The sequence below is a fragment of the Petromyzon marinus genome, chromosome 34, assembly GCF_048934315.1.
Source record: "Petromyzon marinus isolate PM22_M1 ecotype Great Lakes invasive population chromosome 34, UKy_Petmar_22M1.pri1.0, whole genome shotgun sequence".
Classification (NCBI taxonomy): domain Eukaryota; kingdom Metazoa; phylum Chordata; class Hyperoartia; order Petromyzontiformes; family Petromyzontidae; genus Petromyzon; species Petromyzon marinus.
In genome coordinates, this window is record NC_133700.1 from 10,091,407 (window position 1) to 10,106,185 (window position 14,779).

General features: G+C 47.9%; 1 protein-coding gene across 6 annotated transcripts in view; it reads left to right on the forward strand.

Annotated features, from left to right (window-relative positions):
* The first annotated feature begins 895 nt into the window (after positions 1-895).
* The window catches only part of LOC116948693 (insulin-like growth factor 2 mRNA-binding protein 3), an 83,535-nt gene continuing 69,651 nt past the window's right edge, over positions 896-14,779 (forward strand). For 5 of the 6 annotated variants that reach the window (XR_012945933.1, XM_032965647.2, XM_032965651.2 and 2 more), the window contains exons 1-3: positions 896-1,077; positions 4,447-4,661; positions 7,829-7,889. Coding sequence is in view for 5 of the 6 variants with exons in the window: in XM_032965647.2 (XP_032821538.1) it covers positions 1,076-1,077; positions 4,447-4,661; positions 7,829-7,889 (278 nt within the window). In the remaining variant the exon portion in view is untranslated. Of the gene's footprint in view, positions 1,078-3,729; positions 3,863-4,446; positions 4,662-7,828; positions 7,890-14,779 lie in introns of those variants that run through there. The other variant, XM_032965649.2, reaches the window with a different exon arrangement.

The window sequence follows — 14,779 nt, forward strand, 5'->3', positions numbered from 1 at the left end:
CGGGGGATCTTTGTCTTCTATGTTCAGGGTTAGGTGTGTGACACCACGCGGCCGACGTGAATGCACATGCACACACAATCACGACATGCAGGCCTCGGAACATAATGAATAGCTCCACGTCCGCTCCATCTCGCCACACAAGAATACTGTCGGTGGTGATGGTGTAGTCCATGGGCCTATTGATCTTCCGTATGTATTGTCACCAAGGAGCATTTGTCTCTGTGCCGGGTTCACCCTGCTGGAGCTCATCGGCAGGGCCAGGAGGCCGTGCTAAACAAATCCTCGTTGGTTGACGGGACGCTGTTGTTGGTCAGAGCACTTCCTCTACACTGAACTATTTTTTTTATTTTACCAGGCAAGGCCCCACTGAGCTCTATAGCTCTTTTTCAGAAGCGACCTGCACACAAATGACAGCTCAAAGAAGTAGCGATCCACGTGGAATTTGATAGCAGTAGCCAAATACTCTCAAAGCATTTTTCTAAATGTGGAGGGGAAAAAGCAGAGGACCCGGAGAAAAATCCACGCGACCACGGGGAGAGAAACGTTCAGACTCCAAATATACAACAGCAGGCGTCAGGGTCGGGATCCAACCCAAAACCTCCTGCATACCAGGCGAGGTAGTTAACATCTCGCCACCGCAAAGAAAAAAACAATGTGCTGTATGCCAACCCATAAAATATTAGGAAGCATCAGTTCATAGCGTCACATTTAACATATCATTCAGATTCAAGAGACATGGGGGTGTTGCATTTAAAGTAATATATTACTGCTATTATGTAATGTGGGAGGGGGAGTTGAGTGGGTCCTGTTTATGCGGCTCATTGTGTGAGATTTTACATCTTTGGGGTAGAGTGGGGGGATGAGGATTGGGGGAGCGCATGGCTCGTGGTCCACACACGGCCCGCGACTTCATTTCATCCACCCCGCGGCCACCACTGAGACCCCTGCCACTGAGAAGGGGCCCGCAAACGAGGCTGTATATCCCTCGCTCCAACAATATCGGATCTTAGCCGCACTAATCGGGAACGAGCAGGGGAATCGTTTCTAGCCCTGCAATAACTACTGTCCAACAAAAATGTGAGTCCTAATTATGTATTTTCGTTAGTATTACATAACGGTCAGATACGCGCTCGTGGATATCACACACACACCAAAAAATGGGTGATCCTCAATAAAGAGGAAAGGATTTTCTTGAGTTTAAGATTTGGATAGCAACTTTTGCCTAGCTACAGAACGGTGGTCATTGTGCGTGCGCGCGTGTGGTTACAAAGACGCAGCCCTGCAATGTCTTGTTTCACTGCTAGCGGAAGAGGGTCTCCACTTTACAGAGGCTACAGCTAATGAATGTACACACACACAGGCTAAAAAACATCCCGGCGTCTGTAAATAAACACTGCCCTACATCGCGCCGCATATCACGCTGACGTTTCGGACAACGTACCTCCGTTCAGAGCAAGTGCATCAATTCCACTCCAACACCAACCTTGATTATTAACACTGCTGTAACTGAACCGCAGACGGATCAATTGGCCTAAATCAACGTTGTTGGTGCAATGGTTGATTTCGGAACGATGGCTCTTCTCGTTTGTTCTGAAGAAGGGCCATTTCCCGAAACGTTATCTAAACAGGGCCTACTACATGTGTACTTCATAAGGAAGTGTGGGGAGTTAAGGATCACGATGGTGCTGTGGTGTTTTCTGCAAGCAACGTGAGCCCCCGGTACGAATTAATGCGTGATGTATGAGCGTGTACGCATGCACGTGTGTCCATGCGTGTACGCATGCACGTGTGTCCATGCGTGTACGCATGCACGTGTGTACGTACGTGTACGCATGCATGTACGTGTATGGGTTTGTGACTATGTTTGCGTATGCCCGTGTGTACGTATGTGTGCAGGATGCGTGTGTGTACGCACGTACGTGTGTATTTATGTGTGTCTTTGTTTGTGTGTTTGCCTTTGGTATGTGTGTGATATGTTGTGTGTGTATGTGTGTAACATGTGTCCATGTGTGTACGAATGTGTGTGAGCTGTACGTATGCATGCGTGTGTGTATGCATGCATCAGTGTGCTTTGTATTTACTGGATGTGTATATATGTATGTTTTATTATATATGTATAAACTACTAAATACGATAGTGAGTATGCTGTAGGTTTGTTTGTGTGTGATTACGTGTACTGTATGTGTATATATGTGCGGCTACATAGGTGCTCGCGAACAGCACTTGTCCCAACAGCCTATTAAAGACCATACGGGGAATATTTGTATTGTGTGCCGCGCTTGACCTCATAGGAACTCGCTAAGAGCACTTGCCCCAACAGTCTGTTAGAGGCTATATGGAGGATCTTTGTATGTGTGTGTGTATGTATGTGAGCGGGTGTGTATGTGCATGTGTATTGATATGCATGTATATGGATGTGCATTAGTATGTGTACATGTGTGTATATGTGTAAGTACGTGTATACACATGATATATACTGTGGTTGAGTACATGTAAGTATACATGTTTATTTGTACAAAATATGTATGTAAAAATGTACCTATTTTGTGCATATTCATGTATATATGAACGTGTAAAGTGTGTGTCCTGTATTTGTAAAGAGTATGCATGTGTAAGTGTACACGTGCATATGAATACGATTCTACACGTGTGTTCGTATATGCGTATGCGTCAATTGTCATAAGCATATGTATACGTTTACAAGTATAAAAGTCCACGTTATGTTCATTACTCTGTATTCGTGTAAATGTTCGAACACGTGTAGAATACGCAGCCGTGTACACATTCATGTAAGGTGTACACGTGTAAGCACACGTGCATGTTAATGTGTGCACGTACACGTGCGCGTACACAACATTCGTGGAAACGTGTGAAGTCATCTATTCGTACACATGTGCGGTATAAACATACAATGCTTGTGCACGTGCGTGTACATATATGTGAGCACACGTGCACGAGTTGAAACGTGCACGTCGATACGTGTGTACATATGTAAGTCCGAGTAAATATATACGTGCAAGCACATTTGTGCATGTACATGTGTGCGTGTACATACACGTGTACATACACGTGTACATATACGTGTAAGTAGTACGTGCTGGCCATCCAACCCCTCTCGTGTGCTGTGCCGGCCTTCATTAGGTGCTACTCGCCCTGTGCACTTGCCCCTACAGTCTGTTAAGGCTACACGGGGGATCTTTGTCTTTGTAATACGTGCACACACACACAGGTAGGTAGGGAGGTGTACGCAGCATGAACATTGCCATGCAGAATTCGCCGAATTTTCCTGGGAATTATTTCATTTGTAGGCGGCGCTACCTCTGAGAAAGCTTCCACGGCCACCTCCCCAATATCTCTCCCCTCTCTCTCTTCTCGTGTGAGCAGGGACGGCTACTCAGACCACCACCACCACCACTCAACATCCCTCCCCTAGTCTAAGTCTCAACAACCCCAGCCAGTGGGGGGGGGGGGGGAGAAGAAGGGCAGCTGCGGGTGATAGAGCAAAAGAGATAGAACGAGAAGAGGCAGTAGCTCCACTGACAGAGAGGGAAGAGGGCAGAGAGAGAAGGGGTGTGTGTGTGAGAGGAACAACTTGTGGGAAACTGCAGCCTTCGTGTATATATGTGTTTGTGTGTGTGTGATTTGTGTGATTTGCTCGCAAAAGCGCTCCCACCAACCCCTCCCACCACCCCAATCCCTCCTCCTACCGCCCCCCCCACCCCCGGTCATTCTGTACATCCCCGCCTCCTGTTCCCACCACGTACAAAGAGACCACCGGGCAAATAATCATAATCAATAATCGTAGTAGAAATCAAAACACGAATATCACAGAGAGGAGAGAGTGCGGCAGAGAGAGAAAGAGGTCGGAGAGAGAGAGGCGACATCAGAGAGAGCGCAGAGAAACCAGAGAGAGTGGTGGTGGTGTTGGTGGTGGTTGTGGGGGGTGGAGAGAGTGAGAGAGGAGAGAGTGCGGCAGTGAGAGAGAGAGTCGGGGAGAGAGAGGCGACATCAGAGAGAGAGAGCGCAGAGAAACCAGAGAGAGTGGTGGTGGTGTTGGTGGTTGTGGGGGGTGGAGAGAGTGAGAGAGGAGAGAGTGCGGCAGTGAGAGAGAGAGTCGGGGAGAGAGAGGCGACATCAGAGAGAGCGCAGAGAAACCAGAGAGAGTGGTGGTGTTGGTGGTGGTTGTGGGGGGTGGAGAGAGTGAGAGAGGAGAGAGTGCGGCAGTGAGAGAGAGAGAGTCGGGGAGAGAGAGGCGACATCAGAGAGAGAGCGCAGAGAAACCAGAGTGGTGGTGGTGGTTGTGGGGGGTGGAGAGAGTGAGAGAGGAGAGAGAGGGGGAAGTGGGGAGAGAGTGAGAGAAGAGAGAGAGGTGGTGGGAGGAGGACAGAAGAGGAGAGAGAGAGCACACACACACATTCTGTCTCTCGACTGCTTGACTCGGACCAGGAACCAGGAGGAGGAGAAGAATAAGAACTGGGACGCCACAATGAACAAGCTTTACATCGGCAACCTCGGCGAGAACGTCTCGCCGGCTGAACTGGAGTCGCTGTTCAGCGATAAAAAGATTCCCGTGTCGGGACAGTTTCTGGTGAAGGCTGGCTACGCGTTTGTGGATTGTACGGACGAACAGTGGGCAATGAAAGCCATTGACGCCCTGTCTGGTAGGTGTCTGTGAGTTCTTCTTCTTCTTCTCGTGCCGTGTATTCTTCTACGTGTTTGAATGTTACCCCCCCCCCCTCCCGACCCTTCCCTCTCTGGATTCACGCATAACTAACATAACTACCTCCTTAACCCCCCCCAACCCACTTCATCAATTGTTGCAATAGCCGTATGTATCTATCCACACGAAGAGCAAGTCGCATATGCATCGAATGTTATAGAACGCGTCCCCCCCCCATGTAAAAGGGGTCTCTGTGTGTGTTATAATACGCACGTCTGTCTGTATCTTGGGTTACCTTGCCTTAACAGACGCTATTCCTGTTTAACGTAAGAATCTGTCGCTGTATGTATATATCTTAACGAAATAATGGCATTCGCACGCGTCACTTACGCACACACACACATAATGCCATCTGGGGGGGGGGGCTGGGTTGTGTGGGTTGTGTGTGTGTGGGGGGGCACTAAACGAACGAGTGCTGTGAAACGCGAAGATCACTTTTGTTGGTTTGTTGGTGGCATCACACGGGGAGAGGGCCTCGTGGTGAATGGGGCGAGACAAACAAAAAGAGCGACCCCGAGATGGGAGCTCAATCGAGACAATTATATTTCTTGCCGCTCTCCGCTACCAAATCGGCACGCGCACGTGGTCCTCCGTGTAACCCTCACCAAAACTTTAACGTGGAAATGTCCACACTCTTAACCCGCTAACGCGCCGGGGTCACAGAGTATATAACTACGTTTAAAAATATATATAAGGCAGGTTTCACCACGTATATTATTTTTTTTAAATATACTGTTTGGGGGGGGGGGGGGCGCGAGGCAAAGTGCTGTTTGCGAGCACCTATGAAGGCCGACACGTGGGACTACTGGCCAGCACCTCTCCCGGCCGCCTTTATCTCCCTAGAGCCGACGTTAACACACCGATAGTCGACCTTGCCCGCAACCAATTCGTATATATTCACCATTGGTGTAACAAGCGGGAATCGAACTCAGGTCGCTGGGTTCGAAGCTCCGTGCGCTAACCACAACACGTAGGCCGATGTACACACACATACACGACACACACACGTGTGTCAGTACTGATACACGTGTGTGTGTGTTGTGTATCGTGGTCATATCACTGCTGTAGATTGTCACGCTATATGCTGGTGGTGGAGAGCAGGGGGTCGTACCGCGGCGCGCGTGCTGTGCGATCTGCGTGTCCGACGTTTCGCTCCACGCGCTGGGAGCTTCTGAAATAGGAGGGGGGGGGGGTTGATGGCGGGGAGAGGGAAACTTTAAGTTGCAGTAAAAAAAACGTCGAAATATGATCGCCCGAAACGAGCCGAACAGCAACCCCCGACATCGGGAGCGCTTCTGTAGTATAAACCTCGGGTACGCTGCAAATGTCGTGTGCACGTAGTAAGCGACGTTCGCGACGGACGAATTCTTCCTCTTGAATCTTCAACGTTCTTCGCGGCGTCGGGAGTGTTTCGTAAAGTTTATTTGTAAGATGAAGATGGAATGAAAAATGCCGTCTCTGGGCCAAACTTGTCGAGAGAGAGAGAGGGACAGAGTGTGGCGGCGGTGTTCCATCTCTCAAGGACTACGCGGGTCTCGCGTAATGGACCAGCGAAGCGACGGATCGCCGTGCGCTCTGTTAAAAAAAGGTTATATGATTAATATCGACGATGACTGCGACAGAGCAAGCAAACGATAAACTCACGCGCACACATTTGTTTTCAACGTTATAACCATTCTTATTTACGTCGAAGGGTGTTTTACCCCCAAAGGGGGAGGGTGCGTGCTGCGCATCTGAAAAGCGTTGCGAATACAGTGCGGGGTTGACGGTCGTCTAAGACGTCGTCTTAGTCTGAGACGTCTTACACTATACCACGGTGAGATTTGCTTGTTCAGGCATAAGACGAACCCAGTAATTTGGTCAAACAAGCCAGGCAAGAAACAACATCTGTAACAACAACAACAAACAAATTTAGGGATAGGTCTCGAGGCTTAATTGAAGAGCCTCCCCCACAATGGTGAACGCAAACAACGAGGATTCGTATTAGCGGTATTTAAATGCAACGATTTTACAAAAAAAACGCTTTTGCAAACTCTTACACACACGATTGGTACACGCGCATATCCGTGTGAATGTTAGCCACCAAACTTTGTGTGATGTACCCAGCGATATTTGTGTTAATTGCTGGAAGGAACTAATAACGTTTTTGTAACATATATAAGGGTCATTATGTAATTGCGCGCGTTATACATTTTGTCAACAATTTTATTTATCCATCAAAAATATTCACGCGGTAAAAGTCAACAAAACTCGCACCATACCCACGCCATAGTATAAAAACCCACACCATAGTTTTACCATGCGCAGCCCCCCAAACGTGTAGTAGTTTACACGCTAGAGTTACGTCATCTCTCCCCCCCCCATTCAACCTCTATAATGTTTAAAAGCACCTTGCCACAACTGTGTGAAAGAGATGCAAACAGACACTGCAATGTTTTTAGTTCACGGCCGTATTCCCATTGTTACATATGGTGTATGTAAACATTGTACCTTGTATTTCCATTAAAGTAATATGTTCATGGTAGTCATACGCCTGCTCATATTCAAAGCCCTTTTGTCAATTCACTCCTGAATGAAGAAGGCCTTCCCCAACGCCGTCGTGTCGGTCATGCGTGTTGTTTGACCATACGCTGGTCAGTTCTGGTCGGTGAAGTGGTTGGTGGTGATGGTGATTTGAGACAGCACCGCCATTCAGACAAATGCACACGTGTACATGTACAGCGGCTCTTTTGTGTATCAACCGCTGGACTTTATGAATGAGGGCCTCGCTGTGGCGTACGGGCCAACGGGGTTTGTGTGACCACTTTGGTCAATGTGCTGCGTCGGGGTTACTGAAGTCTTGTTCAGAGGTGCAACGTTTACGGAGCTAGTGGACGGTGGGCCTGTCCTGCCAAGCACCAATTCCACGCCAATTCCATTGTGCATAATTCATCGCGTCCCTACTATAACCGCAGTACAAACATTGGTCTTGTTGGTGATCGTTAACGGTCAATTGCGCCGCACGTGCGTTTCAAACTCGTTCTAACGTTGTCCTTCTCGGTGACTTGTAGGCTCTCGTACCTGTGTTTTTAATTCCGTCCCCTCTCCCCACCCTTTCCCTTCTCGTAGGAAAAGTCGAAATCCACGGGAAATTAATCGAAGTTGAACATTCGGTTCCTAAAACGCAAAGGTATGGAGCGCGTGATTTGTTTATTTCACTTATGTCCCAATGAATATTTGATACATGAAAGCATGGGTTTAATGGCTCAATCGATATTTTCTGGGTCGCTGATTAGGCTGGAGAGTAGGTGGTACGTGACTAGTAGCCGCAGCGAGATGGATACTGGATGCGGTGTGCCGGATGCAGAAATATTTTCACTGACCCGGATGAAAATAAACTCTGCAGAACAAGTCAATGTTACATTGGCTCTCTGTCCCAATGAGCCCTACGGGTATGGCCTGTAACCTATTGAAAAGTCCACATTCTCACGCCGAGGGTCAGACTATCCATAGGTCCACCGCCGTTGACCTTTCCAAAAAGCGGTTGTTTTATCGACCCCGGAGATATGATTGGCTCAGAACTCACAATCTTAAGATTGAGTCCAGCGCTCTAGCCACTGCGAATGATAGTGGACATTGAGAAAGGTATTATGAACAATGCTGTCATCATCTACTGCTGGAAGAACTAAAAATACGAACTTTTAAAATCGTGTTGGGAAGAAAATAGCTTTCAAATCTTTGTGCTTGATAACACGCAACTGATGTGCACACTTTACTCGGCCGTGCCAAACATTGTCTAGGTGATGCGTCAGAGGCACCCGACCTAAACTACAGGCCTCGCTACTCGCCACGGGCACCCTCTTAATGTTCACCGCACTCACACTTCCAAATAAAAATATAAATGCGCAACACGCTACACGCGCCTGATGATTACGTAACGCACGTGCGCGTGTGATGGACAGGGCGCCGATTCAAATGAAAGTAGACATTAGGACCAGTATCGTAAAGAGAGGGTCCTTTGCCTGTTATTACATCTAGCAGTTCGATTATTGGTTAAAGAAAGTCTGACTGCTGATGCGACCCTGCATGCCGAAACCGGTCCAGTTTTGTTATTTAAGCAATGCTGCTGAGATGAAGCACTCCCAGAAGGCCTTGTTGTTTGACGGGGAGTAGAAAACAAATGGTTATATTTTTATATGGAGGGACATATATGTTAAGGAGATACATACATACCTATGTTCTTGTTTGTTAAATGAAGGTGTAAGTTGATTGTACATATGTGTGTGTTTGTGTTGCACATGACGGAGAGTTATGGTTCGTATCAGAGGTGTTGTGCATGTGGATATTCCACGTGAGCAAGAGAGGGCTGATTTAAATTAAGTTGGAGGGATTGTGTGCGTATGTAAGGTAGATTTTCAGATTATGAAATAGATATTGTGTGTACCCCCAAGTGACGTTAGATATCGCTGATTCAAATTAAATTGCAGCTCTCTCTGCGTCATTTGGAACGCGTTTAGCAATCATCAGGCGCGGTGTAGCGACTACTCTTTGTATTCGAATGGAATAAAAAAAATTGGAACACGTGGAAGGGCATTAAGGGGCTTGGGTGTGTCGCCGCGAGGACCGGAGGTTCCAAAACTATCTTCTCGCAGTGGAATCATTACAATTAAGCAACATTGCTAATTTTAGCGGTAAGTCAGCGTGTAGGTGTTGAGATGCGAGCGTAGGCCGCGTGTGTTGGTGCAAAGAGCGCCGTAATGGTTGGGCCCCTTGCGTTCCGCGGTCACCGCCACCACGGTTCCCCAACCTCGGCCAGGACGAGAGCCACATCAAGTCAGCGCCGGCGGCGAGACGTGAACCCGGCTCGACTCACGCCTACGTCGGCTCGGCCGTAAAATGTGAACCAGGTCACGCGGTGGCGTGGCTATTGTGCATGGGGCTTGAGAGACAAAAGGCACCATCACGCGTGCGGTGTGGTTCGTGGTGGTGGCGGATATCCACTACGCCACCGTTCCTCGTGTGTTACCCTACCGGCCTCAATAGGTGCTCGCTAACAACGCTTGACTCCCATACAAACCTGTTGAGGACAACCGTGGTATATTTGGTTTGTTACGTGTGTGTGAGACTCAAGTCCTAAAATGTTATTTTCAACAGCTTCTTGGTTTACAGCAACACGGGACAGTTAAATGAGTGATTGTGTATGATAGTCACTGGCGTACCGGGTTGATGCTCACATCTATATTCTGTACCAGTTTACAAACAACCAACGTGCTAAATATACAAAGCGTTTGTAATACGCATATGTATATATGCATAGCGCCGTGTGTGTATATATATCTCTCTCAAAACCATAGCCCCCGCCGCGAATCAAGAGTACACGTGGAGGAGGAGGAGGCCTTGCGAGACATCTCGTGGTTGAGAGAGAGAGATAGTGTATTTGTGTGCACGCGTGTTGTGTCTATGCACAACAATGTTCACCGTCGTCGGTGTTTTGTGGTTTTGTGTTTTGCGTGCGGCGTGAGATTTGCGGAGAGCGGTGGCGTTTGTGGTTGGCGCACTCGCGCTCACAACCCCCACCTCCCCCAGGGGTCAGTAAAGCTGAGTTCGATTCCCCGGCCACGGCAATTGCTTTATCACAACCTCCCCCCACACCTCTAGGTCATCTCAGCCTTAAGTAAATTAATGCCCGGTGTGATGTGTAATATATTTTCTTTATGATCAGCATTTGGGAGACGAAGGCGACCGTGGGTGCTCCGCGTTTGCCTTAATAGGTGCTCGCTAATATAATTTATCCACAGCCCCCCACAGCAGTCTATTAAGGCTATACGCCGATATAGCAGAGGGACTCTATTGTGCTGTTTACGCTAAATGGATAGTACACAATGGCACGGATCTTGAGCACACGTGCATCATATCACATAGCGTATTATGATGAACACGTATCATAACTGTGTGTGTACATGCGGTTCACATCACGTTTGGTATTGTGGGGGTCAACGATATGTGAGCGGTACGTGGTGTGTGTATGTGTGTACTCTATAGGATTAACAGACTGTTGGGGCAAGTGCTGTTAGGTAGAACCTATGAAGGCCGGGAAGGGCACACGAGGGGGTTGGATGGCAAGCAACACGCCCGGCCGCCTTTATCTCCCCTAGTGGCCTATGTTTACACACACACTCATTTGAGGCTGAGTCGACCTACGGGAGGCTCCAGCACCGGTTGAGATAATCTGCCACCGGCGTTGGTCGTGAGCGAGAATCTAACCCGGGGTCGCCGGCTTCGTAACGCGAGTGCGCTAACCGCTGCACCACCGCTCCTACCCCCCCCCCCCCCCAAATGTTCTCCTAAAGAGATCCCCCATATAGCCTGAGCAGACTGTTGGGGGTAACAGACTGTACGTAACATGGGGACAACACACACACATCCCCCTAGACGTACGTACAGACATACACACACACACGCGCGCGCGCAAATGTCAAATGTAGAGATGCGAGATCTCGCTGATTTTGCATTTCGTAGTAGTATATATTTATGTAGAACACACACACACAGGGGCATGTGTGTGTGTATATGCGAGTACACGTGCGGCTACATACAACAACACAGTGCCTGCGTATACAACACAGCAGTGCGTACACACGCACGCACGTGGCACACGCGCGCTTTTGGATGGACGTAAGAGAAAATGATAATAACTTGAATGAGAAAGAGGAGCAGTAGGGGTGGAGGGGGTGGGGGGACGAATTTGGATGTATTAATGTATCTCATGTGCGTGTGGATGCATGCTTCATTTTACGCTTGGTGGGTAAATATTCTGGAATGGTCGACGGTTTGTGGTGGTGGTGACCGCGGCCGTCACGTTGGGTGATGAGCGCTGATGGTGATGCCGATGGTGATTGTGTTTGGGTTGTTGATCATGGTTGTGATGGTGTGGGTGGTGGTTACGGTGGTGGTGGTGGCGATGGTGGGGTTGTGTCAGTGTTGTTAGGTGGTGATGGTGTGGATATAATGGATGGTGTTAGTCGTGGTGGTAGCGATGTAGGGTGATGGTGGTTACGGTGATTTTGGTTGTTGGTGGTGTGGTGATTGTGATGGCCGTGGTGGGTAGTGATTGTTGTCTTCTCGGTGTTGGTGTTCGTGACGATGGTTGTGCTGGTTGTAAGTGGTGGTGGAGCTGTTGGTAACGGTGTAGTGATAGTAGTAGTGATATGGTGGCGTTGGTGATGCATATTAAGGTGGTTGTTGATCGTACATCGTTCCAGCGATGGCGTGGTTCGTAATGATGAAGGTAGTCGCGTTTGTTGTACTTACGACGATGACGTTGATAGTAATGATGATGGTTATCTTGGTGATTTTAATGAAAACTGTGCTGGTAATTGGTGATGATGGTGGTGCTGTGGATGGTAACGATGGCGATGGTGGGTGTTGATGGTAATCATGACGATGGTGATGATGCCAGTAGCAGGGATTATTACGAAGATGATGATTATGGTAATTACGACAAAAGTGATGGTGGTGCTGTTGGAAGTGGTGATGGTGGCAATGATGATAATGGTGGTGGTAATGCAGATGATGGTGGTGGTAATGCAGATGATGGTGGTTGTGGTGGTGGTGGTGCTGATAGTTGTTGGTGGGTGATTATGGTGGTAGTGGTAATTATGACGATGGTGGTGGTGCTGCTCGTGATAATGCCGATGATACACACGATGATTGTTTAGTTGGTGGTAATGACGGCGGCGGTGGTAATGATGATGGTGTTGGTGGTGGTGGCTGCTGTTTACTATGCTAGCTATTTGAGCCACTATCTGACCCATCCATCCACCTTTTTTTCTTCAAAACAACGGGGCTGGGTGATGATGCACATTTGATGATCCACCTTCGGTATCTTTAGTTCCATAGACCTATGTGAAGGACACGCAACACCACCAAAGTGACGTTCACATTTCTTTCCCTATACGCGTACCACACCACAACCACAGATTGAAAACTAATTTCTTTAGAACTGCTTTTGTGTGTGTGTTAGTGTGTTGTCCACCCTCGCAACCTCGCGATAAGCACAGTTGGCTACGTACGGTGCGAAATAAGTTCAACAGGATGTAGTGGTGAGGACAAGTCTTGATTTTAAAACATTACACTTTAGCTATTAAACAAAGCAAACGAAACAAACAACGTTAGAGCTAGCAGTCGTGAATGCATGCTAGCATGTGTGCATTCGAATTTACAATGCGTAAACACTCACACACATGCGATGCATTAACAACCCAGCAAAAAAATAACCCAGCACTTGAAGTTTGTCGGGTTCTTAATTTGTAATCTCCGGGCTGGGAAGAGCTCATTGTTGTGTGCATTTTAATAACTTGTGTTTGGCGTTTGTACACGAAGATACTTTGATGCAACGTTATTGACAACATGCTATGGGCAAAGCTTAGCCTGTCGGAAAAAAAATGCATGCAGAAACGGTCACGAAGGCCATGGCCAAATTTAACTTGACACGAACAAAAATAATAATTTCCCCCTATTATTGCATTGCTTTAAAAGACGTTTGGGGAGAGATGCGGTTCGCAATGACAGATGGAAGGCTGGCACGGAACAATGAAGGCGGGTGGCGGAGTAGCCAACACCACGCTTGGCCATCTTCGTCTCCACAGTGGTGATGTTTTACACACAACGCCACCAGGTTACTCATTTGAGGCTGAGTCGACCTAGGTGAGATAGTAGTCAACGGTGTTGGATTGTGCGGGGATCGAACTCGGGTCGCCGGGTGCGTGGGGCATCACTTTAACAGCTCCACTCTCTGGCCCCCCCACAAAGGCACGCACCGTTGTGTTTATGCCATCAGAGACACGGAACTTTCTTTACGTTTTATTAAAATACTCGGTTGTAAAGTTAGTGGTAAATAACGTGATGCAGCGCTGCGTTTCAGACCGCGTTCTTCAATGTTAATCAATGCTGGTATTCAATGTTATTATTCAATGTTATTCAGTTCGAACCAAAAAGCGAAACTGCATGTACACACACTACAGGGCGTATTTGGTGGTGCCACGTGACGTGTCCTGGAATAAGGTGTAAGTGTTCCATGTTGATATTTCTTCTGTAAGTCCGGGCTCACTTGAAATACCCATTGGTGTCCCACGCGTGTGTCACAGTGCAGTCCAATACTGCACTGTGAAAGTATCAGGCATCATGGTTTGGAATGAAAAGGTTTCCCCGCAGAGAGTTAAAACTTAACGCGCAATCTTCTATCCCTCGCTCCATTGTGCTGGTGTTTACATTTGTGGCGTATCCACGGCATTACAGGGAGGGAAAAAAGTATTTGATCCCCTGCTGATTTCGTACGTTTGCCCACTGACAAAGAAATGATCAGTCTATAATTTTAATGGTAGGTTTATTTGAACAGTGAGAGACAGAATAACAACAACAAAAATCCAGAAAAACGCATGTCAAAAATGTTATAAATTGATGTGCATATTAATGAGGGAAATAAGTATTTGACCCCTCTGCAAAACATGACTTAGTACTTGGTGGCAAACCCCTTGTTGACAATCACAGAGGTCAGACGTTTCTTGTAGTTGGCCACGAGGTTTGCACACATCTCAGGAGGGATTTTGTCCCACTCCTCTTTGCAGATCTTCTCCAAGTCATTAAAGTTTCGAGGCTGACGTTTGGCAACTCGAACCTTCAGCTCCCTCCACAGATTTTCTATGGGATTAAGGTCTGGAGACTGGCTAGGCCACTCCAGGACCTTAAAGTGCTTCTTCTTGAGCCACTCCTTTGTTGCATTGGTCGTGTGTTTTGGGTCATTGTCATGCTGGAATACCCATCCACGACCCATTTTCAATGCCCTGGCTGAGGGAAGGAGGTTCTCACCCAAGATTTGACGGTACATGGCCCCGTCCATTGTCGCTTTGATGTGGTGAAGTTGTCCTGTCCCCTGAGCAGAAATACACCCCCAAAGCATAATGTTTCCACCTCCATGTTTGACGGTGGGGATGGTGTTCTTGGGGTCATAGGCAGCATTCTTCCTCCTCCAAACACTGCGAGTTGAGTTGATGCCAAAGAGCTTCATTTTGGTCTCATCTG